This window comes from Paramisgurnus dabryanus, chromosome 1, assembly GCF_030506205.2.
Source record: "Paramisgurnus dabryanus chromosome 1, PD_genome_1.1, whole genome shotgun sequence".
NCBI lineage: Eukaryota > Metazoa > Chordata > Actinopteri > Cypriniformes > Cobitidae > Paramisgurnus > Paramisgurnus dabryanus.
The window spans coordinates 66,064,625-66,090,991 of record NC_133337.1 but is presented as its reverse complement, the minus strand read 5'-3'; the positions used below and the strand labels follow the sequence as shown (position 1 = coordinate 66,090,991).

Below are 26,367 nucleotides of genomic sequence, written 5' to 3'. Positions count from 1 at the left end.
AATGTAAATTTTCTTTCCCTCGTTTTAAACCCATGGGACTTTTTATGTGGAAGATGAAAGTTATATAAATGACTGACCGACTGGGGCTGGTTGCACCAGCTGGGCGTAGACCTGGTTGTAAGACTAGTCTGGATGTAAAATGCGCTTTAGGTCTTAAGTAAACTGTAGCACCATCTAGGCGTAGCTCATTTCCGAGACTAAAATTATGTCTAGTCAAAAGAAGGCATAAGTATTAAGTGTTGACTTGTTCCTATGCAAAATAGAAATAATTAAATTGATGAGACACTGGTGTGTCTGCATTCACAAACACTAGGCTTTCATGATGCAGAGAGAGACCGCACCAATAAATTAGTCATCTATTAGCTGTCGGTAGTAAATGTGAGTTGTAACCATAGGGACGCAAATAGCGTCTTAACTATCAAATGTTGTCAATGTGGGGATGCACATTGTTTACGCTGAACGTACGCCTGGTCGTAGTATTAGATGGTGCAACAGGTGTACAAATTTTTCATAAAGCCGGACCGGGTGTGCCTCATAAGCCTTGAAAAGTGAAGCTTCTGGCTCTTTGATAGCCCCTGGTGGCTGGCTGCAGTACAAGTCATAAACCCCGCCCTCTCCCTTCGAACGAATGGGACTCTGCTCTAAAAAAAAAATTATTTACTCTTCCAATAAAAGTTTCCGAAAGATGGTTTTGGTCCTTTCAAGTAGTTGTTATAAATCTGATAGATGTTCAAGTGTTCCTTATTGTGGTAAGTTTTATTTTAGCTAGTAATTGTATGCTATCGAAAGGGGGGTGTCATTATGATTGCCGTGGTTTAATTGGTCGCGCGAGCGTTTGGGCGAAAGTTTGATACCGCGGCTCCACCTCTGGCTCCACGGACGATTCCTTCTGCGCATGCCTTGGCTCCAAACTGACGTTTTTACGTAACATGGCGACGACCGTGGTCAGACATTTTTGGCTTCAATTCATTACAATAGTGGGAGGCGACGTCGCGTCGTCCATCTTTTTTTAAAGTCTATGAGCCGGACGTAGTGAAGCCTGAAGTAGTGCTTACACCCAACTATTTTCGTCTAGCTGGTGCAACCGGCCCCAGGTCATCATTTATCTCAAATGAATATGACTGCAAATTTCTCCTCGTGATCCAGGGAGGAAAGCAATATGGGTTTGTAAATGACAACATTTTAATTTGGGGTGAAGTAACCCTTTAGAATCCAGTTGTGCCACCAGCAAATCCCCCAAACTCTCGTCACCAACCAACAAACACGACCATAGAGCCATACTGTCCTAAACATGCTTTATATAGTGAAACTATAGTGTCCACATATATTTACAATATAAAAAATCAAAATTTACTGCTGACAAACTGTCACCAAAGAGTGTCCAGTGATATACTATATAGTGAAACACTTCTGAAGTCATTCAGAGTGTGGTTATGTACTTGTGCCCATGAGACGCTTCCGATGAACTAAGAGAAGAAGGGGGAAGCAAGTGAGATGATGTGAACAGCCCATCATTAACTACTCACCATAACATTAACTAGGGCCTGGTGGTATGACACTACATAGCGTGCAATGGTAAAAATCTGTCAACCGGTGGAGAATCTTACATACCGGTCATACCACAGCATATCTGCAGCTCAAAAACATCCATCACCAAACAAATTATAGTCCACAATGTCACAGAAAGATGCGTCTAGTAACTGCCTAGTTATGATAACATCTTTAGATGTGTTGTGTGCACACACACTTGCAAACACTTGTATATGTGGTTTACATGAACAAACATGAACAAACGGTATATGTTTTCTCCTTCCCCTAACCCAGTGGTTCTCAAACTTTTTTAATTGCTGAGGTTTCATTGCACTGCATTTATGATAAATTAATGTGTGTTTTAAGGTTACCTTTAATTGCTAAAAACAACATTATTTTATGTATTTGGTATACTTCAATGTGTTTGTGTGGTTTATGGTTCAAAAAACACATTATTTTCCACATGCCGTACATTTTTGTAGATCCAAATTTCTCTGTCTTCCTGAAAAGCACTGTGTCCCTAATTGGTCAGCTAATCTGTATGTTGTGATTAGCCTAAATACTTCTGACGTCAGTCCCAAATGTGACACTCCTTACCATGTTTGAAAGATTCGGTCACAATGCAATGCTAACAGGAGTTAACTTACAAGTGTCTTGTCTACATCACCAATCCCAGGAAGTAAACTGTTGCCTATAATCCGTGTGTTTGTTGTAGTCCAAGAAGAGAGATTTACGTTGGAGACGATAAATTGCATCATTGTTTACTTTGGGGTTTGTACCTTTTGTATCGTTAACATGTACTAATACACAAACAACAAAGGAAATGTAAAATCGTGAATTGGACAATAGGTACTATTTAAAAAGTAATACAAGAGAGGACCCTTGGTAGTATCTCATGCCCCCCAATGGGGGGTCCGCTTTCTAGTTTGAGAACCACTGCCAACCCCTACACCTTAGAAAACTTGTGACATTTTTTCATTTATACAAAATTACTATTTTGTAGGGCTGTGACGATTAATCGCGTTTCCCATTAAAATGCCTGTCTGAAATAAATTCTGAATAGCAAGGCTGCAATTCTATGTTTCATGCACATCTTGTAAGTGTACTACGGCATTTTGGTCAGTAAGAAGTCCTCCTTATTAATCTAAAATCTATAAGTCTGAGTCATTTATAATGTGCATTTAAAAAAGCAACACCCGTTAAACAAAATCATTCAAAATATTCTTTATTATCATGAAAATACCTAAAACTATTTGAAGAACAGTGATATAAATATTCTTATAGACATTTCCTGGAATAGCGTTTGCAATACTACTACTTCTGTGGCACAAATTAAGTTTCTGCACGAGAGCGCCCACTGGCTTTTGGATGTACCGGAATTTCACCGGAATTTATTAAAATGTATTCAATGAGAAAACACGCATTTGCATGAGTAATCGCCACAGCCCTACCCTTTTGTATGTTATTTAAGTCATTTGGTTTACGAGGATAGAAGAATCATGCTGTTAGTCACACAAACCGGTACACATACACACACACAACTGATTAAAAGTTGAAGGTCATTTGACTAAAATGTTTTACTAAATATAAAGGTGTATGCCTACCTGTTTGTAATTACAATATAATTGTGCCTACAAAATAATTATGTGTTTTTTTAAAGGGACAGTAAGTATGATTTACCTCCATCTAGTGGTACAATTGTATTTTTCATTCAAACGAATAGTGCTCTCTAGCGCCTCGCTTTTCCAAATGTGTGTTGCAACCACGGTAGCCGTAATAAACTCACTGATCTCCTTGTCCTTTTCAGCTGGTTCACGTGTTCTGAATGAAAACGCGTTGGTAGGCTAGTGCTTTTTGTCCCTCTCTGCTATTATAGTTTATCAATACGGTGAAACAACATGGAAGCCTCCTTGGACTTACCCGTTCAATGTAAGTAAAGAAGAGATATTCTAAGCTTACAAAGAAAAGTCAAATCATTGACAGAGGTCATTTGACACCAATGAGGACATATTTATGAATAAAGACATTGATTTTGATTAATAATACACTTAAAATCCTACTTACAGTCCCTTTAAGGTTTTGAAATGGATGCCATATACAGCATAAATTAAGAAAATGCAGTCAAATAAAAATCTTTGATTTATTTTAAGTTTATGTTGTCCCAAAGTTACATTTGTAGTAGTAATAAGGAATTAGTAAATGAACCAAATTTTTTTCTTGTAGTACACTCATCAAACACACACGTGTAAATAAACGTGTGTGTGTGCATGAAAGTAATAGTGCAACACACACACACACACACACACACTATTACGATTATATAAAATTACTTATAAATACCATAATGATTTTGGTCAAACTTGCCACTCCTACTGTTAACAGATTTTAACAGGCGCACATGCATAATGGTAAAAAGAAACGTGTGAAAACAATGATCTTTAAATCACATTACAGGTGGTTGATATTAAAATGTTTAAATCCCTCTTAATACAAAACAATCTGATGCAAGGGATGTATAGCGGTTTGAGTTTGACATGTACTGTCCTTTCCAAGGACATTTACCTAAAGTCATAAGGTCTTCATGGTTTAGTCTTTAGCTGTCCCATGGCATGTCACGATTCACAGACTGAGAACAGAGGGAAAGGGAGGAAAAACAAACACACACCACTGTGTGTTAGAAAGGGGAATGTTCAAAAGACACTTTTCTTACCACCATCTATCAGGCTTTTTCCTGTCGGACAGAACATACAGCTTAAAAACAGCTGAAATCTAAATGCATTATGAGGCATTTAACTGAAGGATATGCAGAGGGATCTTTACTCCATACCACAGTATAAGAAAATTAACCCGTGACCTGAGGGTGGCAGTGTGGACTAAATAAACGATCAAGCATGCTGACCGGCAAATGATCGCACATTTCACTATGAAACAGACAAACTGCGTAGATATGATAAAACTGGACTTTTGTGACTGAGAACTCACCTTTGACCTCATGGTACGCTCTGAACGTTTTGCAGCAGCGGCCGCCATCTTTAAAATGTCTGGATTGCTCTTCGACTTCATGATATCTAAAAGACATAACGTGACAGTCGGATGTTTTAGTAATGTCCCCTAACACAAGCGGTTATGTTTACTGCACATCGGTTCATTTAGTTACAAAGCCAGTACCGTAACCACTGCGCTCCTCCAGTGAGGGTTCCCCCAGTGCCTCGTGGGCTTGTTGCAGCTGTTCACGAAGTCGCCCTACATCCCGCTCAGCTTTTGCCCTTACGATGCTTAGCTCTGTGTAGATGTCCTTGTATTTATCTGTTGCATATTTTTTATCCTATGACCACAAAGTTGGACAGGTCATGTGTCGTATTAATTAATTATCATTCATTCCTTTTATATAATTGACATTAATGAAAACATGATGCTTTAGGATGTACCACTTACTCTTTGGGCAGATTGGAGTTCATCTTTTAAAGAGTTTATCTCCTGCTTCAGGTACTGCACTTCTGACTCTTTCACCCTCAACATTACCTGTAAACATAAGCAGAACAATGAATCTTTCTTTTCGAGGATGCTTTAAAAAGGGCTTAAACCTGGAGTATGGTCTGTTTTTAAGTGTACACAAAGTACATGCATGGTCAAACGCACAGCCTTGCAAAGTATCGTTTATTTGACTCGTACACGTACACAGACGTTTGCGACAAAATGCAATGCATTTCCAGGGCTACATACTAGTACATTCTCCCGTAGACGCATACGTGACCTTTGTGTACGCATAAAAATGGACCATACTTCAGCAATTAGATGTGATGGTGATACAGACCTCCAGTTCATACAATTCCTTGCCATGCATGCCAGTGCCAGTGTCATCCTCGCTTGTCATGGATCGCATCCTGGTAATCTCAGCTGCCAGACGATTGTTTAGCTCCTTCACAATAAAAACACAAAATTAAGCATAAGAGTTTTGTATCCAGATGGTGCTTTTCCATTGGATAGTACGCTATGGTTTAGGTCAGCTAACTTTTGGGGGTGCTTTTCCACTGGGTACAGTAGAAAATACCTGATACTTTTTAATACCACCTCGGTTGGGGTTCCAACACTGTAGATCACTGGTTGGTCTGAGAGAATCGTCACTATCAGTGTGATCGCTATAATGCAAGTTTAGTTTTACCTTTGCGTTTGCCCTGTCGAGCAAGCATGTTGTCATCTGTGCTTTGTTGCAAGTTCCCAAACTCCCTTTTAGCAGTGAAAGATATCCACAGGTTGAGAATCATGAACACTATACCAGTGTTTTCCAGACTTGCAGTTTTGTGGCAGCACATTCGCGACACGCAGGTCAAAATGCACAGCATTTTTGCAACTTAAATGAGGCTCAGCGGAGCACGTCGACTTACCCCAAGGGTGTTTGTACAAAAACTGTCATGTGATACAGAGGTAGTGATAAACATCTATTTGTGGTGGTCAATTTCGATTTTGTGGTGGACTGAGAAATAAATAAATGTATGGGTATGTATAGCATTCCAACAACGCCTTCACTTATATATAACGACACCCCTATAATCCCTCGCACTCTGAAGTGACACTAAACTTGATGGAAAAGCTATCCAAGTCAAAGTGAAGTGAGCTAACATGACCTGACCTGTGGGGTACTATGCAATGGAAAAGCACCGTAAGTGTGACCCAGGGTCATTTTATTATTATCTACATAATTTATTTTGTGAAAACTTAACCTTCATATCTTTATTTTTTGCTTTTTTTACTCAGTCAATATTAAAGTAAAATCAAACTTATAATTAGAAATCGTATAAATTAGATTATGAAACTTTTGCAAGCATTTCACATACATGTCACATTTATATTAGTTTTATTTAACCTTTGTTTATTTAACCTTTAATGCAACATGTGCCACAAAGCTCTTATATTTTCATTTAGCACATGATTTTAACATTGTAAAGGGGTCCAAAAGTCACTAAATCTAGCAAAAGTCAGACACACCGACTCCGCCAAGGCATCAGACACTATCCATTAAGTGAGCAAGTAAACCCCACCCACTGATTAACATAGAATTTGCAAAGAAATAAAAGAAATAAAGGAGAACATAAAATGAAGTGAACTTTACATTTTATTAGAATTTTGTCTATTATTGTGTAAGCATTAATAACAACCTTAAAAGAAATGTATTTGCAGTTTTCACGTTAGCCTTTTAATTTTAATATAGTCTTTTTTTCTCGAGATTGTAGTAAAAACGAAATGTCGAAATCATCAATTTGGCAGGGTATAGCCTAGGGCTGGGCGATATGGAGTGGAAAATATATCTCAATATATTTAGCTATATCTCGATGGACGATATATATCTCGATTGCTTTACGTGGAAAAAACTCCCCAAAAAACTACTGCAAAACAAATATGTCAAAATCCACAAGGTCTTTCTTTATTGAAGTGCAAAGAGGTAGTTCACGTAGGAACAAAGTGCTTCTGCAACATTAAAAAAAATATACGAAAATTATACTTTAACTATAAAATAAGAAAATACATATTGTCTTCTTTTTATTCAAAAATAAAACAACTCAACTTCAGATATTACGTTTTTGGTAGACGTTGACAATTCTTAGTATTTTTTATGAAAACCCTCAGGAGATAAGGGTATTTATCCTGGAATAACATAGGTTTTAGGCGTTTTAGGAGTAAATGGGTTAAATATGAGAGAAAACACTGTTGTTGTTACACAGAAAACTACAGAACACGTGCGCTTGCACCCCGCATCATAGGGAGAGAGATAGCTCTCACATCAAGAAAACGTGTGTGTGTGTGAAGCACTACTGCTAACCTTTTTTAGTCATGATAAACTGAATCAGACGTTTTCTCTGTCAGTAACATCCGTGACTGATGATGACATTTACGCGAAAAAGAAAGTATACGGAGAAACGGACATTAAAGCACTGCCACCTTTTCACTGTCACGAGAGAGAGACGCGCGCTGTCGAAGCGCTTCACGCAACGCGCGCGCGAGAGAGAGAGCGAGAGCGAGAGAGAGGGGTGCGCCAAGCGCTCGCAACAATGAATTTAAGCCGTTTTAAACAGTAAAATATACATGTAAATGGGAATCATGGAAGATCTATTCGTGGTGGCCAGTGTTGATTCCGTGACGGGCGCCGCCATGTTAAATGACATATCACACGAGGGGAGGGGTAACAAAAGCAAGGAGGCGGGGGCGAGCACAGCACACAGAGAAGGCAAAGAAACAAAGTGGCGAAATCAGAATTTAATATAAACATTATATCAATATATACGATATGTCAAAATTAATTTCGAGTTAGAAAAATATATCGGCATAGGTTGAATATCGAGATATCGCCCACCCCTAGTATAGCCTTGAAAATTAAGAAGAAAGTGAAATAAATTCATTTAATTCTCAAATTTGGCACATATTTTATGTAGTTAAGGAAATGTTCAATCTGTTTTTTCATCAATTTTATCATTAAAATAATTTATTTAAAATTGGCGGAAATAACCTTCCATAGATTTTCTCCAAAGCAAGAGAGTACATTTAGCATTTACTGTGTCATTATTTTTGTAATTCCATTTGATGCCAATTTACACACTTCACCCCTCAGGTCAATATCCATAGTTACCTGATTGTGTGCATTGAGTTCCTGGTTCTCCCGTTGGCACTGCCTGAGAGCTTGCCGTTCAGCCTCAAGTGCCTGTGCCAGATGAGCATTTTCCAAGCACTTTTGGGAGTACTGTTCAGATAACACCTCGATCTCCCTCTGGTACGACATCAGCTCCTCCCTGCAATGTACATATGTAATCATTTTTTAGGTGTCAAGTATTGATAAAAGAACAAGTCTAGACAGAAGTACAGCCAAGAGCCTGAAGGCAGATCATAGGCATTTAGACAAACAATGTATCGGAAAGAATGATTTGTCAGGGCATCACCAACTTTGCAGGGTTTTCCAAGGAATTGGCAACTAGAGGCAGTCATGCAGTAGAGCTTCAGGCATTTGTCTTAAACACTTTATCCACCTCAATTAATGTGGTACAGTATGTTGAATTTAGAAATGTGTTGCTTATGGAAGCACAAATAGGAGTCTTAAGGTTATGCTGGTGTGTCTATGTTACAGTGCATGCATTTTTTTTTATCAGTGTGTGTGTTTCCTTGGGAGTTGAACCCACAACCCAAAGCAATGCTCCACCAGCTGAGCTACACAGGAACATCAAGTACATTCATGCAATTTACTTGCAATTAAATCTTAAGTTGTTTATTTCTATAGTGTGAGAAATGGGCATTGGAATGAAGAGGTGTGGTTGAGGGAGATTTAACTGCATAATGAGTACAATCTGTTATTGTGAAAAGAATTACAAAAGAACAACAACTGACTCGTGTTGTTTGCGGATTTCCTCAATGTCTGCATTTTCATTGTTGCTGTTGGCTTTGCGTGTTTTCTCCAATTCTCTCTCGAGCTCTGTCCGATGTGCGTTCTTCATTGCTTCGATTGCTAACAAAATAATGAAAAAATTAATCATCATAAATGTGCAGTTACAGTTATGTTAGAATACTTCGCTTCAGGTATTTTAAATCCTGACGAACCAGCTATGGTGGCTGCCGTCTCTTCTGCCAGCAGTCTCTCTTTTTCATCCTGCAGTTTCTCCAGTTCCCGCTGGTGCTTTTTCTGCAGCTCATCTATCACTTTCTGATGGGACACCTCCATGGCAGCAAAACCTCGTTCACACGTGGCCTGTAAGGGTGGGAAGGAATCGGACGATGAGGAGGAGTTTAGTCCATGTTTGTTTGGGTTGATTCTAGTCTATTTACACGTTGTTAGACAAGGACAACGCTTACACAGACAACATAGATTAGCGATGTGTAGACAGCGGTGTCTACGCAAAGCTAGAAATGAATAACCTATGATGAACAAAGGGGACAACAAAGGCCAGTGAGAGATGGCTTTGTAAAGGTAATATGATCACATACACCCACAATCGTGGCAGCACGAAAATGCAACTGCAACTGCCTATTTAGTGCCTATTTACCATTTTTAAGCCACATGTCTAAATATCACTGCGTTGGCCCCAAATGTCAAACCAAATGACAATTTAAGGAAAGGTAGCCCAAGGAAACATTTTAAGCAAAACAAAAAAGTTTGAATTAATTTATTATTTTATGATAAACAATGTATATATTTTGGCTGACACACATAGTGCTGAATTTCTGATATGACTAGTACTTCTTCCTATTTTGTTATCTAATGCGATTAAATTTTTATATTAAACTTGCATGTCCAAATTATTTTTTGGGCAATACATACTTTGTAAGGACCCTTTTCGCAGAGACACTTAGGCTACACGTTTACACAACAACAAAGTTGTTTAAGAAGCTGCGTCACTGTGCTGCCATATTTGCAATGCCTCCAGAAACAAGACCACCAAGACTACCAATGTCGATTCTGTCCTTCTCTCAGAGGATTACATTCTTTAACGGTTGGCGATTGGCCCATTTTTACTGGGAGACGTGGCTAGAGTGACCATTCTGACCGTTGCGATTTCCCCCAATCAGATCAATACCAGTAAAGCTTTTGCTTAACATTAAATATCTTCGATGACAATGCAAAAAAATTACGTACATTTGACATTGCTGTTAAAAAAAATCCACATTTACACAGATCTACAAAGACGACTAAAAACGCTGTATATCATGTGCCAGGCCAGTATATGGCGATGTTACTTTGTAAAGAAATATACACATCTATGCACATGCAAATTCTTCTACATAGTGATAAATACAAACAATCAAAACTGTTAAAGCATTAAGCAATTTTGTTTAGATGGACAGTGAATAAGGTTTATTACTGACTCTGGACTATAAAACGACAAAACTTTGTAAACTTTTTTGGAGAAGCATTTAAAAACTCAGTATCTCAAGCAGCACAAACATAGTCCTGTAGTCTGCCATTGTCGTTTTAGTTATACTCACGCCTGCCTATAGGCAAAATTTTAGCGTTTACACAGACAACAAGGCTTTGTTTTCAAAAACTTGCACTTTAAAAAACGTGCACTTCCAAAAGTTTGCGTTTTAGGACCTCAAAATGCCGTTGGCATGTAAACGAACAGCCACACCGTATAAAAACTTTACTGTTTACAAATGAAAACACTGTCGTGTAAACAGCCCCTTAGCCTAGTTTATATTATTTATTGTCATGTAAATTTGTAATTGAGTGAAAGAAAAAAAACAATAAAAAACATTCCCTATGTTCATAGATACGCCAACAAAGGACATCCTAACACATACAAAGACAAGTTCAGTAATAAGCAACTATTCACCAACACAGCTGAGAGTTTCATTTCAAATGTTTCCACAAGGAGGATTTCAATGGCCTTTCCTACTGTGCAACGTATTTCCGCTGTCTATTCTGTTGGCCTGATCAGATGAGCTAATTGTTTTTATAGGGTCTGCCTCATGAAATACTGCATTACAGCAAGTCATCTCCTGCTGAGTGCAGATCAACTTCCTGTCCCCATATCACAACCACACCTGCGCTTGTTTATACACCAACTCTCTGGGTGGAAAATCCAATTTCCTCTTGTCTCAGAAAATGTCCAAAGTCTAATAAGCCAATACAAGTGTAATTCCTATTTATTTGAAAAATATATAGATAAATATATATATAAATTTAATTTAATTAATTTTAATATGAATATATGCAATATAAATGTGACCCTGGCTATTAAAACCAGACCAAAGCCTTAAATTCTGAGATAACAAGCATCAAAGTTTGATTTCAGCCATTAATTTCATTACAATTTCAATCTTTCCCCAAGATCTCACTCAGTCAATAATGAAAGATATCAAGGTTATATTTTAACAAAATGTCCTTTACATTATGTAAGATGAGTTTAGCCTTTAGCTGGGTTTTTCCGACAGGGTCACATATGTAGTAAGATAATTCAGAAAATTTGTAACTATAAGAAAGAAACTTAACTTAAACTTGAATGCTATTCACGAATGCCAACTAACTCTATTGTGTTTAATTTGTAACTTCTTTTTGAAAAATATTTGGGAGTTTAATGACTTAAAATCTGAATAAAAACATACAAGCTACAAGAACACACAAATGCCAATGCTGATCAGCCTGACCTCACACTTATTAGTTTATCACTGAAAATGGTCACGTTCACAGTTTGACTGCAAAATGATAGTCATTAAAAGGATATCACAAAAAACCAAATTGCATATTACATTAAGCTTTTGTAGCTGATTGTAACTAACTACATGCCAAATTATGGTCAATTTTTTACATGTGCGCGAGGATCCGCATACAGTGCGCATTAGCGTTGTGCCAATAGACATCTATCGATGATCGTCAGACATATTGTCGATAGAGGGCTTTAATTAGATAGTTAATTATCATCATAGTTTCACATTAACACCCGCACTGTGAGGGTTGAGAGGGCTTGTGAACTTCACTTAGCGCGAAACGTGCACGAATTCCTTCTCGCAGACCCGCACGCACCTGGACTTGCAAGGGTCTTAAACTCTTTGGACCTGAACGTGAGTGGCATGAGCTCCTTTTTGCACATGAACTTGAAACGCGCATGATTCGGACTCTTCCTCGCACATGAACTATAATACATGCGGCTCCGCCATTTCCTAGCAATAGAGAGGTTTTACGTCGCGCAAGGGTTTAAAACCATTGAAGTGTGTTGTTCCTGCTCCCTGGCATGGAGGAAATTTCACGCATGATTAATGGCATCAGTTTTAAGAAGGTTACGGTCATGACAGTGTTTCCCTTAGAGTAAATCAGATTCTTTTTTGTCCACCAATTAAGCGTCTTGTCATAAATGAGTATAAAATGAACAAATAAATAAATGGGTAAACTATAGCCCCGCCCCGATACTATCATGTTTTGCAATCTCATAAGCTGACGATGGGACAATCTTACGGCACATTCACACGGGGCGAAAGCTTTAACGCTTGACGGAAGGCTTGTCTGAAGCGTGGCCAACAGCCAATCACAGTGGCCGCAGCACATGCTCCGATCTTCCATAAACATAATTGGCTGGCTCTGCCTAGGTTATTTGCATAAGGCAATCTGATTGGCTGACGCTCGCGTTACCACTTGAAAAGTTGAGAAATGTTCAACTTCTGCCGCGAGCAACGGCAGTGACGCAGCACCGACGGATCCACAATTCAGTTCGCCAACGCTTGATGTCACCCATTAAAAATGAATGGAAAGCGTCAACGCTTACGCCCCGTGTGAATGCGCCGTTAAAATGGGGCATATCGGCCAACACTAGCGTGCGTGATGCAATTTTTGTCATTAGAAGAGTGCCCGCGTACTGTACGTGCACCGCCAGAATTTTTAAACCCTACATACTTTGTACGCATAGGTTGCTTATGCGCCTACTGGAGAATGTAGTATTTAGCCCAGGAGATGCATTGCATGTTATCGCAATGCACATGTGACAAACATCTGTGTACACATACGAGTCAAATAAAATATATTTCTCAAAGCATCTTTTGCACGTAAAAAACAAACTATACTACAGGCTTACCTGTAATTTACAATTCAATGCAACCAATTTATATTTGTTTCAGATAAAAACAATGACATTTCTTTCACATAAAATATGAAGGGTCATATAAAATATTTTTTACCTTAAATTATATTGTTATTAATATTATACAAATAAGCTTTAGCAGCTGGCATTTTGCAGTCAAAGATAAGCAGCAGTTTATAGTTAGAATAAATCTTGCATGAAGCATTGGCTGTTATTCAGGCAAAGAGGTTAAGTCAGATAAATGTCAAGTAAACAAAATAAAACTCTAAAATTCTTAATGCACTCGTGAAATAAACTGTATTTGTGCATAACTGCTGATATTTAAGGTAATTGTATCTAGATCTTTATTTAATTTCCCGTTCCTTAGTCAGCATACCCTCATACTAGAATTCATCGTGCACAAGGTTAACAGCCATGCATCACTGGTGAAAGTTATAAGGCCAAAGCATCACAAAACAGGGTTAGTATGAGAAAAGAAGGGAAAAGATTCGGGTTTAAGATTGCCACATGTCAAATGAATGGATAACAGCAAGGACACGGAACGTTTTGACCTTAAGGTTTTCCAGATCTTTCTCGTATTTCAGTCGCAGCAATGTCGCATCTCCTTGATCACGTCGATCAATTTCCTCAGACAGCTGGGACACAAGCTTTTTGATTCGTAGTTTGAGGGTAGTCGAGGTTGGCTTGTCATCATCTCCAGTTTCTGCAACATCAGGGCCCACCGCGTCTGTAAGCTCTTCCATCTCTCGATTGAATTGTGCTATTAAGTTACTACACTCCATCTCATGCTTCTTCTGAAGGTTCTCCATGCACACAGTCAACGAGTCGATCTCTTTCACGTTCTCCTCTGACCTCAACCTCAGAGTTTCACCAGCCTTGGCCACTTCCTCTCTTAACTTCTCTGCTTCTTCCTCGTATGCCCCCTTTAATTCCCGCAGCTCCTTCTTATGCTTGGCCATCAAGTCCTGAAGCTGAATGGCCTTGTCAAGAGAGTCAACTGGTTCTCCTTCTATATGAATGCGTGTTCCTGCCATTGAGTCTCCACTGACTGAGCTCTGCAAACTTGCGTTAACCTCCTTTTGTTCAAGTTCAGATCTGAGCTTCATGTTTTGTGCTTTTAAATCAGAACAATTCACAAAGGCAGATACATCTAGATGCATCTCTCTTTCTAGCACCTTGCTCTGCTGAATTACCAAGTATGTGAATATTACATCCAAGATGGCTTCATGAACATAGTCAGTCCAACATCTCGCTTGAGTTTCACAATTTGAAAGAGTCAACACCGAAGACCGGAGCTGCTCATTTGTTGGTTCCCTAATACTTGAAGCGGTATGATTTAATAATACTACTTTACTTTCTATAGCATTTGCAAGATTTCTCATTATGCAAGAATTTGTGGCATCATCAAACAAGTGATAGAAAGTATTCATTTTCATGGTTCCAGTGCTTTCTTCTGTGCAAGTTACAATACTTTGAGTTTTTTGGGGTTCTGAGATTTTATTCATGAAAAGCAGCAATTTATTTTCCGCTAACATGCGCTCTACAACACTTTTTATGGCTGTAAGGGGCTGCTCACCCCCTGAGCCTTTATGACTTTCCTCTAAACCACCTAAAACTACATGTAGAATTTTTTCCTCAAACAGTTTCTTCATCATTTCTATCCTATCTCCATCCAAAATGTTGGTCTCAATGCCAACACTAGATGAATCACATTTCCTCATTTCCTCAATGCCACTAACCAACACATCAAGTACATTCTTAAGTGACTTAGACTTTCTGTTAAACTCTTCAACTACTTCCTCAATCATATCATGTGCTAGTATTTTTTCTTTCTGGGTCAACTCCTGCCCACTTTCTGTTTCTGTTTCAGTTTCCATACCAAACGTTACATCCGCTCCTGCCTGCTCCTTTAACATTCCTATTTCCTTCTGAGCATCTACAAGCATTTGACTAAACATCCTTGTGGTTTCTTCATTTTTAGTGATGAGCTCTGTGTTTTGGGCCTGAAGTTCTCTGCAGATCTCCTCTGCATTATGAAGCATCTGCTCCTTTACTGAAAGCGTGGATTGAATGACCTCAATCTGGTGTTTGAGCTCTTCGGTCTCCGGAGACAACTTTTCATGACTGTCATTTCCTGCCACCTGAAATCCTAGACCCCTTAAAGTGGCCTCTTTAAGTTGTAGTCTTTTTTCTGTCTCCTTCAAATTATTACCAAGCACCTCTAATTTAATAAGAGCCTGTTGGAGCTGCTGTGATTTTTCACCGAGTTCTCGCTCGTACACATTTTTGCCTGTGGAAGTTGCCTCTTCATCCACCTGCTCAGTCATGTCCTGGTTCACGTTTCGACCACAACGGATTCTACAAACCTCTGCTTTTAGCCTGTCTATTTCTCTATCTGCTTCTCTCAGCTGGTTAACAATTTCTTGATAACGCTGGTTTAAAGCTACGTTTTCATTCGCAAGCAATTCAACTCGCTGCGAAAGATCTCTGCTACAATCTTCTCTAGAGCAAACCGATGAATGAGGACTCATTTTCTGACTTTGAACTTTTCCCAACATGTCCTCCATGGTGACCAACCGGGCTTCGTAATCCCGGATGCAATCTCCAGCCATTTCCAAGCTTTTCCTCATCGTCTCATTCTCAATTTCCTGTTGGTTCTTAAGATTTTCCAGCAGCTTCTGGCATTGTGTCATTTCCCCTGACCTACTGTGCTCTTTTCTTTCCTGTCCTCGAGTAGACTGTACCCAAACAAATTCGCTATGCGAGTGCATAAGCTCTATCAGCTCCCTCAACGTCAGAGGCTTACTGACATCAATCAGGTCCTCAAGCTCTCTAATCTTGCCCTCACTATCCAGAAGTGTAAAACTAAGAGTTTTTTGAATGGAATTTGAGGGAAAGACCTCCGAGGTGCTAGTTTGTTTGGTGTCAGAAAGGCAAGGTTCCTTTGTGGGCCAGTGTGCGAGAGAAAGGCCAAGCTGTGCCTGCATGTTGCGCTTTTTCTGTTCTTGAAGCTGCAGGAGTTCTTTGGTTTCCTGGTACTTCTTTGTTAAACTCTGAGCTTGAGAACTAACCAGCTCTGTCCTCTTCATCAGGGGCTCTGTCTCAAGACTCAAAGGTGACTCCAGCTTGGAAAAGGGGACCAGACAGTTGGTTAACAAACAGCATAGGTGAATAATGCTAATTCATTTGTAGATTACAATCAACAATTTTCCATAAGTTTGAGGATTTGAGGCAAAATTATATTCAATTACATGATCTGTGTAATCGGTTAAGGTTAAAGGGAGAGTAAATGCATTCAGCGTCATTCATGGAATGATGCAAATTAGATCGCTAGAAAAAATTAATGGCAAAGATTAGTATATCATCATAATACATGCATATTACGTGGTTAGAGAGCTGTTTTGGGGGGTAAGTAGCGCAAAATTAGTGCTAGCTAGAAATGCCAGTACATTTACATGCCATACAACTATAAGACTATTGTTCTGAACTACACTGACTCTTTTGAGGAACAATTCAACTCAAGTCTGTTTAAGTTTACTATTTAAGAGTGAATAAATATGTAAAGCAACAATGCTTAAATCTAAACTTGGAGATGACAATGTGTCCTGGAAAAATATATTCAACACAGATTATCTTCAAAGCCTTAGGGGAGGGCTTTGTGAACAAAACTGTGACAAACGTAAGATAGAAACACCAAACATTTGCTTTAACTAATAAAAAGGTAACATACTAAGAAAAAAATTAAGAAAAAAATTAACAAAAAAACCCTCTAGTTGTGTGACTATGATCCCATACAAGGCTGTATGTTTGAAATACAGACAATGTCTTTGAGAAGTCCAAAAATGCTCAAAGCATTGCAAACAACATTATGAACAAACCCTAAGACGTCAAACACAATACACACACAGAGACATTAAATGAACATACAAATAAGTCCTGCCAGATTTTAATACTCTACAGCATATATGAAGATCAAGGAAAAATGTTAAAGATGATTTAAATTAATGAATAGTTAAATATGAATAAAAATATCATGCAATTATATTTTTATATGTCAATGTTAACATAGTCATTTATGCAAAATATTTATTTTAAGTACCCTAGAGATATACTAAATACTCAATCTGTTTGAGAAAATCCAAACTTTTTTACTTTGTTAATCTTACCCTATTAGAAATTGCCAAATCACTGCAATTTCAGAAAAACTAAACAAAGTAGTTTAAGATAACATGCTCGAAATGTTTATCATTGAGTATGAATGTATCTGGAGGGCACCAGTAAAAATTATGAAAATGTTTTCATGCCATCTTTGCACACTGATTAATTTATGCTCAGTAATGTTATTCATGTCTATGTTGAAACATGCAATACAGCTTGCATGAAACTTGTGTCATTTTGCACTAAAACGGCAACAGGAATCTCTCAAGTAGAGGCAAAAAGAGCGAAAGAAACGAATCTGTCATGTACATGCAACGGACTCGAGACATGCAAAGCACGCGTCTGCAGCTCTGTTGGTAAAGATGGAAGCCATGTGTTTTTGTGCTTTCCTAATAATGACACAACATCTGTTTAGTAGACAAAACTGAATGTCTGAATGCATCATGTAGATCATAAAGAAAATGAATTAAATGATTTAAGTATGGCCTACCGGTGAAATGTAACCAGCGCGGATCTGCTGTTCCCGCTCGAGGGCATCTTTGAGGTGACTCTCCAGTTCTAGCTTGTGCCGATTGGAGTCCATCAGCTGCTGGTGGCAGCTCTCCAACTGAGCCTTGAGCTCTTCAACCTAACGGTGTCCATAAAATGAAGAACAGTTATGCTTTGCGCTCATATTTAATCATTTACATTGGGTGTTTCAGGCATGTACCCCTTTTTTGTAGCTCTCAACAAGCTTCTCCAGCTCGGACGTGTCTCTGGTATGATGTGATGAGGACAAGGGCACTCTCTTTTCCTCTCTGATGGGCGTCTTCTCCACCTGTTGCCAGCGCTGCTCTATCTCATCCTCCATTTTCTGTTGGCACTCCACAGAAGGGGGCGGTGCATCTACCTGGACCACGCCCTCGCTCGCCAAGTCCATCTTTGGAACATCCGAGACAGGTTCGATAGACGAGCCAGTCACGCTTTCATATCTCCGCCGTCTTTCTTCTCTCCTTTTGGCGCGCTCAGCATTTGTCAAGTCGGCCTGCAAGGTGTCAGCCTCTTGCGCTCTCTGCTGGGCCAGAGCCTGGGCGATGGGACGAAATTCAGCCCAGTCAAATGTTTTGGACCTTCCTTCACGTCTGCGTTCCCTTGCCCGACTCTTCTTGATCCCGTTGTCTCGTTCTACAGAGGATGCTTCAAAAGACTGGGAATCCTGAGTGATGTCAGGCTGGGCGAGACTCTCAAATGGTCCACAAGAACCGTGATCGCCCGGCAGGCTGTTAATGAATATTTTATAAATGCAAAAATTGTTTAACAATAGGTGTGAGAAAGATTTATGGAAAACAATACATTTTTTGTTTGGGACACTAACAGACCTAGCAACATCTGGGGCGGTGGACGGCCGGACGTTTTTCAAAACTGCTTGGATCCAGTTGCGTCGAATCCCTGCCGTCATGGCAGAGAGTGTATGGACCCCCTCCTGGGTCTGAAGTAAACAAAATTGAGATCAGAAGATTAATGAATGATATTTCAAACCCCTGGAAATGAGTACAAAGGCTGTTTTATTTGCACACTAAAAGACAAAAGAAAAAAGGATTTGTCCCTGCAGGGCTTTGATAACAAGAAGAGATATTTCATTAGCTAGCATCAGAAGCTCTTATTAAGTAAACAGTAAAAAAATCAGCAATACTATATTAGCTTGTGCATATTATCTTACATGAATCTGAAAACCATAGTTGCGCTGAGCTTGATACTCTGTAACATTATAGCATGTACTGAGGTCTATTTCTCCATCAAGATCAGATGCCTGTCGATAAAAAAAAGAATAAAATTAGTAAAAGAAATCAAAAACATGAAAACTATTAATATTAATCCAGTGATTTATTAGTTAAATTAGTTATATGTTTGTAAATTACCTCTTCAGCAATAGAATCCTTGTAGTATCGTAGGCTGTGATCTGTCAGCACAAACCAATACTTCTTCCACTAGCGAAAGAGATGATAAAAATGAAATGATCAGATTACTACACAGAGCCTTTGGATCCACAAACTCCAGCATCTATCTGATGTACAGTATAGACAGGTTTTCCAAGTCATTTGTCCTTTTTAAAAGACCATGGGGAAAAGGTTGAGAGCCTATATCCTTTCAACTTTGACCTATTGAAGTACAACAATCAAAGTGTAATCTGCCCTTTCAAAAGCATCGGTGCATGCTTTGAGTGAAAGGGCCAAGCATTTGAGCCAAATAACTTTGATGATCAGTGTCATGTCAGAAAACTTTCATGTCAGCTTTCAATTTGTAGAAAATTGAGTTAATAAAATGTAAAACTTCATAAAGAACTCACACCAAAATATACAATTACTTACATATACATTAAAGGAGACATTTCATACGACTTTAGGATGTAAATAAAAATCTTTGGTGTGCCCAGAGTACATATGTGAAGTTTCAGCTCATATTAACCCACAGATCATTTATTATTACATATTAAGATTGCCCCTTTGTTTGTCCCTTTAAATGCAAATGAGCTGATGAAATGCAAACACTGATTGCAATGATGGTGGTTTGTTGAAATTAAAAATCAATTGTGTTGTTAATTATTTTTTTTTTCTCTCTCGTTGCAATAAACGGCAGTGCCGTGGTTGGATAGTGCAGATTAAAGGGCGGTATTATTATAAAAAGATCCCCATTTGACATCACAAGGAGACCAAATTTCAATGAGCTATTTTTTCACACGCTTACAGAGAGTGGTATACCAAAACTTACTTACTGGGTTGATCTTTTTCACATTTTATAGATTGATAAAAGCACTGGGTAATAATACACTACTATTAATACTTTTAGGGGCGGTTTCTCGGACAGGGATTAGACTAGTCCTAAACTAAAATAAATGTAAGTAATAAATAACTTGCACTGACATATCTTAAAATACATCAGTGTCCTTTGCTTAACCTCAAAATGCATACAAGTAATGTTTTTAGTAAGACATGTTTGTTAAAACTAGTTATATTTCCTAATTAAACGAAGGCCTAGTCCTGGCTTAAGCTAATCCCTTGCCTGGGAAACCGCCCAATAGTTGTTTATTCTAAGATTGCAAACTGCAGATACACATTTTAAATGTGAGTGTCCTTTAAAATTTTTGAATGCTTGTCAATAATTTAACATTCATAGCAGGAAAAAACTGATCTATTTCCTCTGTATCTTTATTATTATAGTAGTGATCTTAAAATTAGCACATTTTCAACTTTACCTTTATAGTTCTTGGTGTAAAATTTGCAATGAAGCCAAACAGGGATTGCCAGAAAAACTATTGGCCCAATAAAACGCGTAGTAATATTTTGACAATGTTTAATCTGCAGCAACATAAGTTTACACATTTAAATGCTTAGTATATGCCCTGTACTTCTGTCTGAATACAAAAATTTAGCTTTGATGTTGAATTCTTGATTTTATTTCTGAACACTAGGGACACTATTGTGTTTTGAGATAAAAACAGCCAGAGCTTATTGTTTACAAAGAAATATGAGCTTACCTGGCCTTGTTCATCAAGTTTCACCATCCAACCTTTCTTGAAGTTCAGCAAGTCTGGCTGTAATCCAAAAGAGGAACAGTCGTTAAAGTAAACAGTAATAACCAAGGTATTTATGAACTGTACTGAAGACATATTTGTGACTTCAAACAAGTCTCCATGCATAAGTTAAAACAAATACCAGGTGGCATCTGAGCAAAGTGAAATACAGCCTCTAAGGCCTGCGTGGGAAAGTTTATGAAAATGTACTCAGCTGAAACCTAGAAGCAGGAGTCTAAAATCTATCCTCAATTTTACACACAAGCTGCACAAAGCATTTTCATATTTACAGAAAAAGATGTGAGTTTTTGATTTCTGGACTCCAAGACTTCAATGATTTCTATTGTTGTGACACCAATCCACATGCCAGTTCTGAGTATTTCTTCTTTACAGCCAAGTGATCCAAACAGATAAAACACCACAAAAAAGGCATGTGTGTATTATGTATAATATGGTGTTCAGAGTACAGATGTGCTTGAGTAATGGACTAGTCAAGTATTCATTCTTTTATTAAACCATTTATTATAAACTGAAATTTGCTTTGCCAGTCATAAGCACTACATTTCCACTTAATTTCCATTTGCACTGTATCCCTTATCTAAATATTGTTTTTACAAATAAATACATTTGGTGACCATTAACAAAGTGATGATGTGCTTTTAGACTACAAAATTGAATTTCTTTTTGCATATTTTTTTTAAGAGTCAAGCATCCCATAAGATCAAGATCCGAATTTTCATGGTAAAAAAAGAAAGCAATGCATGACTCGCTATATCTACGTGTATATATCCACTATCGTTACAGCAGGTGAAATGAGTATGGTGCTATAGGTGCGATTGACATTGAATTTACACCAGATGTTGGTAACAACCCAAGTAATCCATACATTCAAAGAAACCATTACAAATAAGTTCAGAAATTAAGTTGTGTGTAATAAAGTAAAATGACACAAGGAAAAAGTTTTGAACACATGAAGAAAGGGAGTTGCAAAAAGACATGGAAAGCTGAAAACAATGTCATGTCAATAGCACCTTTGGAAATATATATTTACTGAGAAAAATTATGAAGTGTTCAATACCCATTTAACCTGCTGTTCATCATATAGTTATTTATTATACTTTAGTTATATAAAAAAAGTGCTTGCTCTTCCAAGATTTATAACGGTAGTAAACAGGGACCAGGGAACAACTTCTGACTTTAAAGCCCAAAAAAGTGCATTCATCCTTCACAGACGTAATCCACACGGCTCCAGGGGGTTAATAAAGAACTTCTGGTGGTAATCTATTTGATTTGAAAAATAATTAAGAATTTAAAAGAATCCATTAGCAGCCAATGCACATTCACCAGGGTAGGACGACGCATAGTGGTGTAGTGACGAACGCGTAGACACAGACAGAGGAGAAATTGAAGCAATGGCAGTCACGAATAAGAAGAGGTCTATACCAAGGATTTTAAAGAAAATAGCAGAGGCAGATTTCAAAATAAGACAAGAGGATATTGAGTTATCCCTATCTGTAGCTAAAACAAATTCTCAATGGATCTTCTGCTACACTACTATCTAGTGAATGCGTATTGGATGTTACCAGAAGGTAGTTTTTCGATTTTATAACATTTAACATTTGGATATTTTCTTACAAAATCACATCGATTACCACCAGAAGTCCTTTAATAAACCACTGGAGCCAAGTGAAGAATGGATGCACGTTTTGGGGCATTAAAGACAGTAGTTGTTCCCTGGTCTCTGTTTACTACTGTTGTAAAGCTTGGAAGAGAAAGGACATTTTATAATATAACTTTGATTGTGTTTGTCTGAAAGACGATTGTCACATGTATCTTAGATGGCTTGAGGATGAGCAAGTCATTTTTATTATATAACCTTTTTTATACTGTAGTATTTCACTACAAAATTACTTGACATGCCCATTTCTAGTTAAGAGTATAAACAGTGCAAGAAACACATTCAGAACACATTAACAAACGCAAATTCTTAAAGCGATACTCCAGCCAAATATCAAAATCACCCCATGATTTACTCACCCTCAAGCAATCTAAAATATGTATGTCCATCATCTTTCAGACAAACACATTTTGAGTTATTTTTTTTAAATGTCCTTGCTTTTTAAGGTTTTAATAAGAGGAAACAGTGCATCCATCCATCCTTCACAGAAGTAATCCACACGGCTCCAAGGGGTTAATAAAGGTCTTTTGTGGGACATCAATGCAATATTGTAAGAAAAATATCCTTATCTTAAATTTCTTAAACTATAATACTAGCTTCAGGTAATGACGCCATCTTGAACTCAACGTACCCAATGCAACCAATGCTCGCTACACTAAAACTCAGTTTTAGAAGCTAGTTATTATAGTTTATAAAGTTTAAAATATGGATATTTTTCTTTGAAAAAAAATTCATCGACTACACGCAGAAGACCCCTTTATTAACCCCTTGAAGCCAAGTTGTTCCCTGATCCCTGTTTTCTATCATTATAAAGCTTGGAAGAGCGAGGACATTTACTAAAATAACTCCAAATGTGTTGTCTGAAAAATAATACATGTATCTCAGATTGCTTGAGGGTGAGTACATCATGGGGTAATTTTAATATTTGGCTGGAGAATCCCTTCAACCAGAGACACACACACACACCTTGGATCTCAGAACAAAACATACACAATCTACAGTGACAAAGTACACAGAAACGCCTACACACACACACACATACACACTTTAATCAAACACGCTCACACAGGAACAAATGGGAAGTGAGAGGACAGGAATGCACAGCTGGATGCAGGGAGGACATTGACCTGGGTAGAAGAGATCAGTACACTACACCCAGCAGCAACAAGGGGAGGAAAAGGACGTCCGTGGTCTTATAACAATACAGTACACAAATACCACAGAAAAACAAGATGGCAACCAGTATTAGTTTGGGTAGACACAGCAGTGGAAATCTATTAGAAATAGGGCCACATATGATATTGGCTGCCTGAAAAAATGCATACATACAGTGGAGTCCAACGTTTTGGCCAAAGGCCAACATAACAAACATTTACTTGTTATGCTTTGTATGTTTATATGATTTTTTTTAAAATGGTCTCAGGCTACTGGACGCCACTGTACAGCCAACCTTTATAGTTATAAATAGGAGGCAAGCATGATTTCCACCTGATGTTAAAGCCTAAAAGTCTATGTGAATCGAGACGTTAATTATATCACGCTGACTAAAATCTTCCAAAACAGTAGTCCGTCTTTTCCTTCAAAACATGCCAAATCATGCTGCTCTCTTTAACCTTTGAACCTCAGAGAACAACAGAGGCACTGTGGAAGATTTGGAAGCATTTCACCTCGCACCCTTGGTACACAATGTTCGATGATTACAAAGCTACCCTCTGAAAACTTCTTGGAAGTAGAAGGACACCATTTCAAGTTTATTGCAAGCTGTCCAGTGTCTTTGTGAGAAAACAGAAAGAAAGATTTGGCTTACTGTCATGACCGATTCGGTGGTCCTGCGGTCCAGTGATTTGGCTCTCCTCAGTGGCGGCAGGGTGGAGTGATGAAAGTCTAAACTTTGTCCTGAGTCCAGCTTCTGCTCCTACATCAGATTAATAAAATGACATGTTAGGTTTACGCCTTGTAATATTAAAATGTGCAAAAAAATGTTAACAGATACACCTGCTAGCTAGTGATGCACACAACTGCTAATGCTACATTTGATTCATAACTCTTCCTGTACTGTTTTGTGCTCATACAGACATGAACATGATTATAAAAAAGACTTTTTTAACTGAAAAACTTTTGATATTACATTCTTTGTATATTCTGTTCTTTTTTATTATTGCTTTATTTGATTTATTTTGTGTATGCGTTTAGTTTGTTGTTGGCACCCGTGTCCCTTACGATAAAGAAAAAGTCTATCCAAGGACCAGAATATCACAAAGCTTTTCAACAGGGGGCTGATGCTGAAGCTGAAACTGGACTACGCTTTATACACACCAAAATTCCTCAAGCTTTACTGGTCTTGAACCGGTGAACCTGTGCCATAAGTGGGCAGAGCTTCTATCACAGAATGCAATTTTCAGAACTATTTAGAGTGAAGTGGTCAAAAATCAGGTTGTTAAAATAAAAAAATCACATTTGGACATTTACGTAATACGGCACGCCATGATTTTGTCTTTAGCTGACATAGGAGACTACAAACGACCTAATCACATTGTTGGTGGCACAGGGTTACGTAATGTTTGGCTTCCAAGTCAATGAAAACACAAAGTGATTCTGAATAAATGGTACCTCTTGCAGAGCACCACCTATAGCTCCAGCACCAGTTGAAAAGTGGTAATAGAGACTAGTTAGGGTGTACTCACATTGTACTTAACCTCTTGAAAAGCACCCCCATTCTGGCCCGAAACCATGAAAATACCTACTTTCACTAAAAGGGCTGTTTTTACTAAACCATTTATAGTATAAGCATAACTGTGGTATCATTAGATAGAAGACACTTTGAGCTTCGTTTTCCATGTTTCAAAATTATTTTAAGATTAAAAAAAAAAAGTTAGAGAGGCTGAAGTACATTGTAATAAAACATTTTTTGCATAACATCTTTTTAACACTAAAAATCTTAATGATAAATATATGTGTGAAACCTATAAATGCAATGAGGCCAAAGCCACAAGTCTAAAGAAGTTATATTTCACGTTTGAAGTCAATAGACCCAAAAATGAGGTTCTTGCAAGAGTTTTTGTAAGACTAGTGCCTTTTCTAAGTGCCAGTCAGCCACAAAATAAAAGTTTTTTGTTTACATGCATACACGTTCGTTCTTTTTATTGTTTATCCTTATATAAGCGTATAAAATGCCGTATCCACACCAGGAAATAAAGCTTCACACAAAGATCGTTGAATTCGTGTTCTAATTGGCTACACGTTCTGTCTATCAATATTTTCCATGAAGTCATTGGAGGAACGCGCGAGTCAGATGACGTCACGATATTAGACAGCGCTGTTTGGATATTATGTATTATACTCCCGCCTACTTGTACAATCATGTTTGAGCGCTGGTTTTGAACGAGAGTGTGCGCTCATATACAAGTGTTACAATGTAAATAGTCCTCAGATTGTATATTATAATCTATTACAAGACGTGCATCTGAAATCTGATGTAAACAATGGAAAATATATCCATATTTCACGGATTATACGCATTTGTGGACAAAACTGGTCATTGGATGTACTTTGTTGGAGAGTTTTTATGGGTTATTCACACATCTGAAACAGACTGGATTCGATTCGCGTTCCTTATACCAGCACAAAGGTAAGGAGTCAGTTTATATTATGCATGTTGTTTTCTGGACTTCTGTAATAAAATACTATATTTATGATACTAGAGAAATTTAATCTCAAAACGGACACCATACACTGATGCTAAACCCTTAGACCTATATTGTATGGTAGAATAGCACTTAGTTTGCAGCACTTCGATCTTGGCGTGCAGTAACATCATCACTCCTGACTACTCCCCCTCACGCTCCATCGTCCGTCAATATTACTGTGCCCGAGGACGTTGTGCTACAAACTAAGTGCGCTTT

The 26,367-nt window shown here is 38.1% G+C and overlaps 1 protein-coding gene across 4 annotated transcripts in view; it reads right to left on the bottom strand.

Annotated features, from left to right (window-relative positions):
* Positions 1–26,367, bottom strand: part of mprip (myosin phosphatase Rho interacting protein) — a 56,829-nt gene that overhangs the window by 1,314 nt on the left and 29,148 nt on the right. The window contains exons 9-24 of one of the 4 annotated variants that reach the window (XM_065253539.2): positions 24,273–24,380; positions 20,752–20,808; positions 19,136–19,204; positions 18,937–19,026; positions 18,596–18,705; positions 17,947–18,496; positions 17,728–17,865; positions 13,631–16,204; positions 9,112–9,259; positions 8,902–9,019; positions 8,153–8,312; positions 5,345–5,449; positions 4,966–5,052; positions 4,699–4,855; positions 4,513–4,598; positions 4,093–4,156 (exon numbers count right to left, since the gene is read on the bottom strand). In XM_065253539.2, the coding sequence (XP_065109611.1) occupies positions 4,124–4,156; positions 4,513–4,598; positions 4,699–4,855; positions 4,966–5,052; positions 5,345–5,449; positions 8,153–8,312; positions 8,902–9,019; positions 9,112–9,259; positions 13,631–16,204; positions 17,728–17,865; positions 17,947–18,496; positions 18,596–18,705; positions 18,937–19,026; positions 19,136–19,204; positions 20,752–20,808; positions 24,273–24,380 (4,590 nt within the window). In that variant the 3' untranslated portion in view covers positions 4,093–4,123. The remainder of the gene's footprint in view (positions 1–4,092; positions 4,157–4,512; positions 4,599–4,698; positions 4,856–4,965; positions 5,053–5,344; positions 5,450–8,152; positions 8,313–8,901; positions 9,020–9,111; positions 9,260–13,630; positions 16,205–17,727; positions 17,866–17,946; positions 18,497–18,595; positions 18,706–18,936; positions 19,027–19,135; positions 19,205–20,751; positions 20,809–24,272; positions 24,381–26,367) is intronic. The other 3 variants (XM_065253538.2, XM_065253540.2, XM_065253541.2) reach the window with 3 other exon arrangements.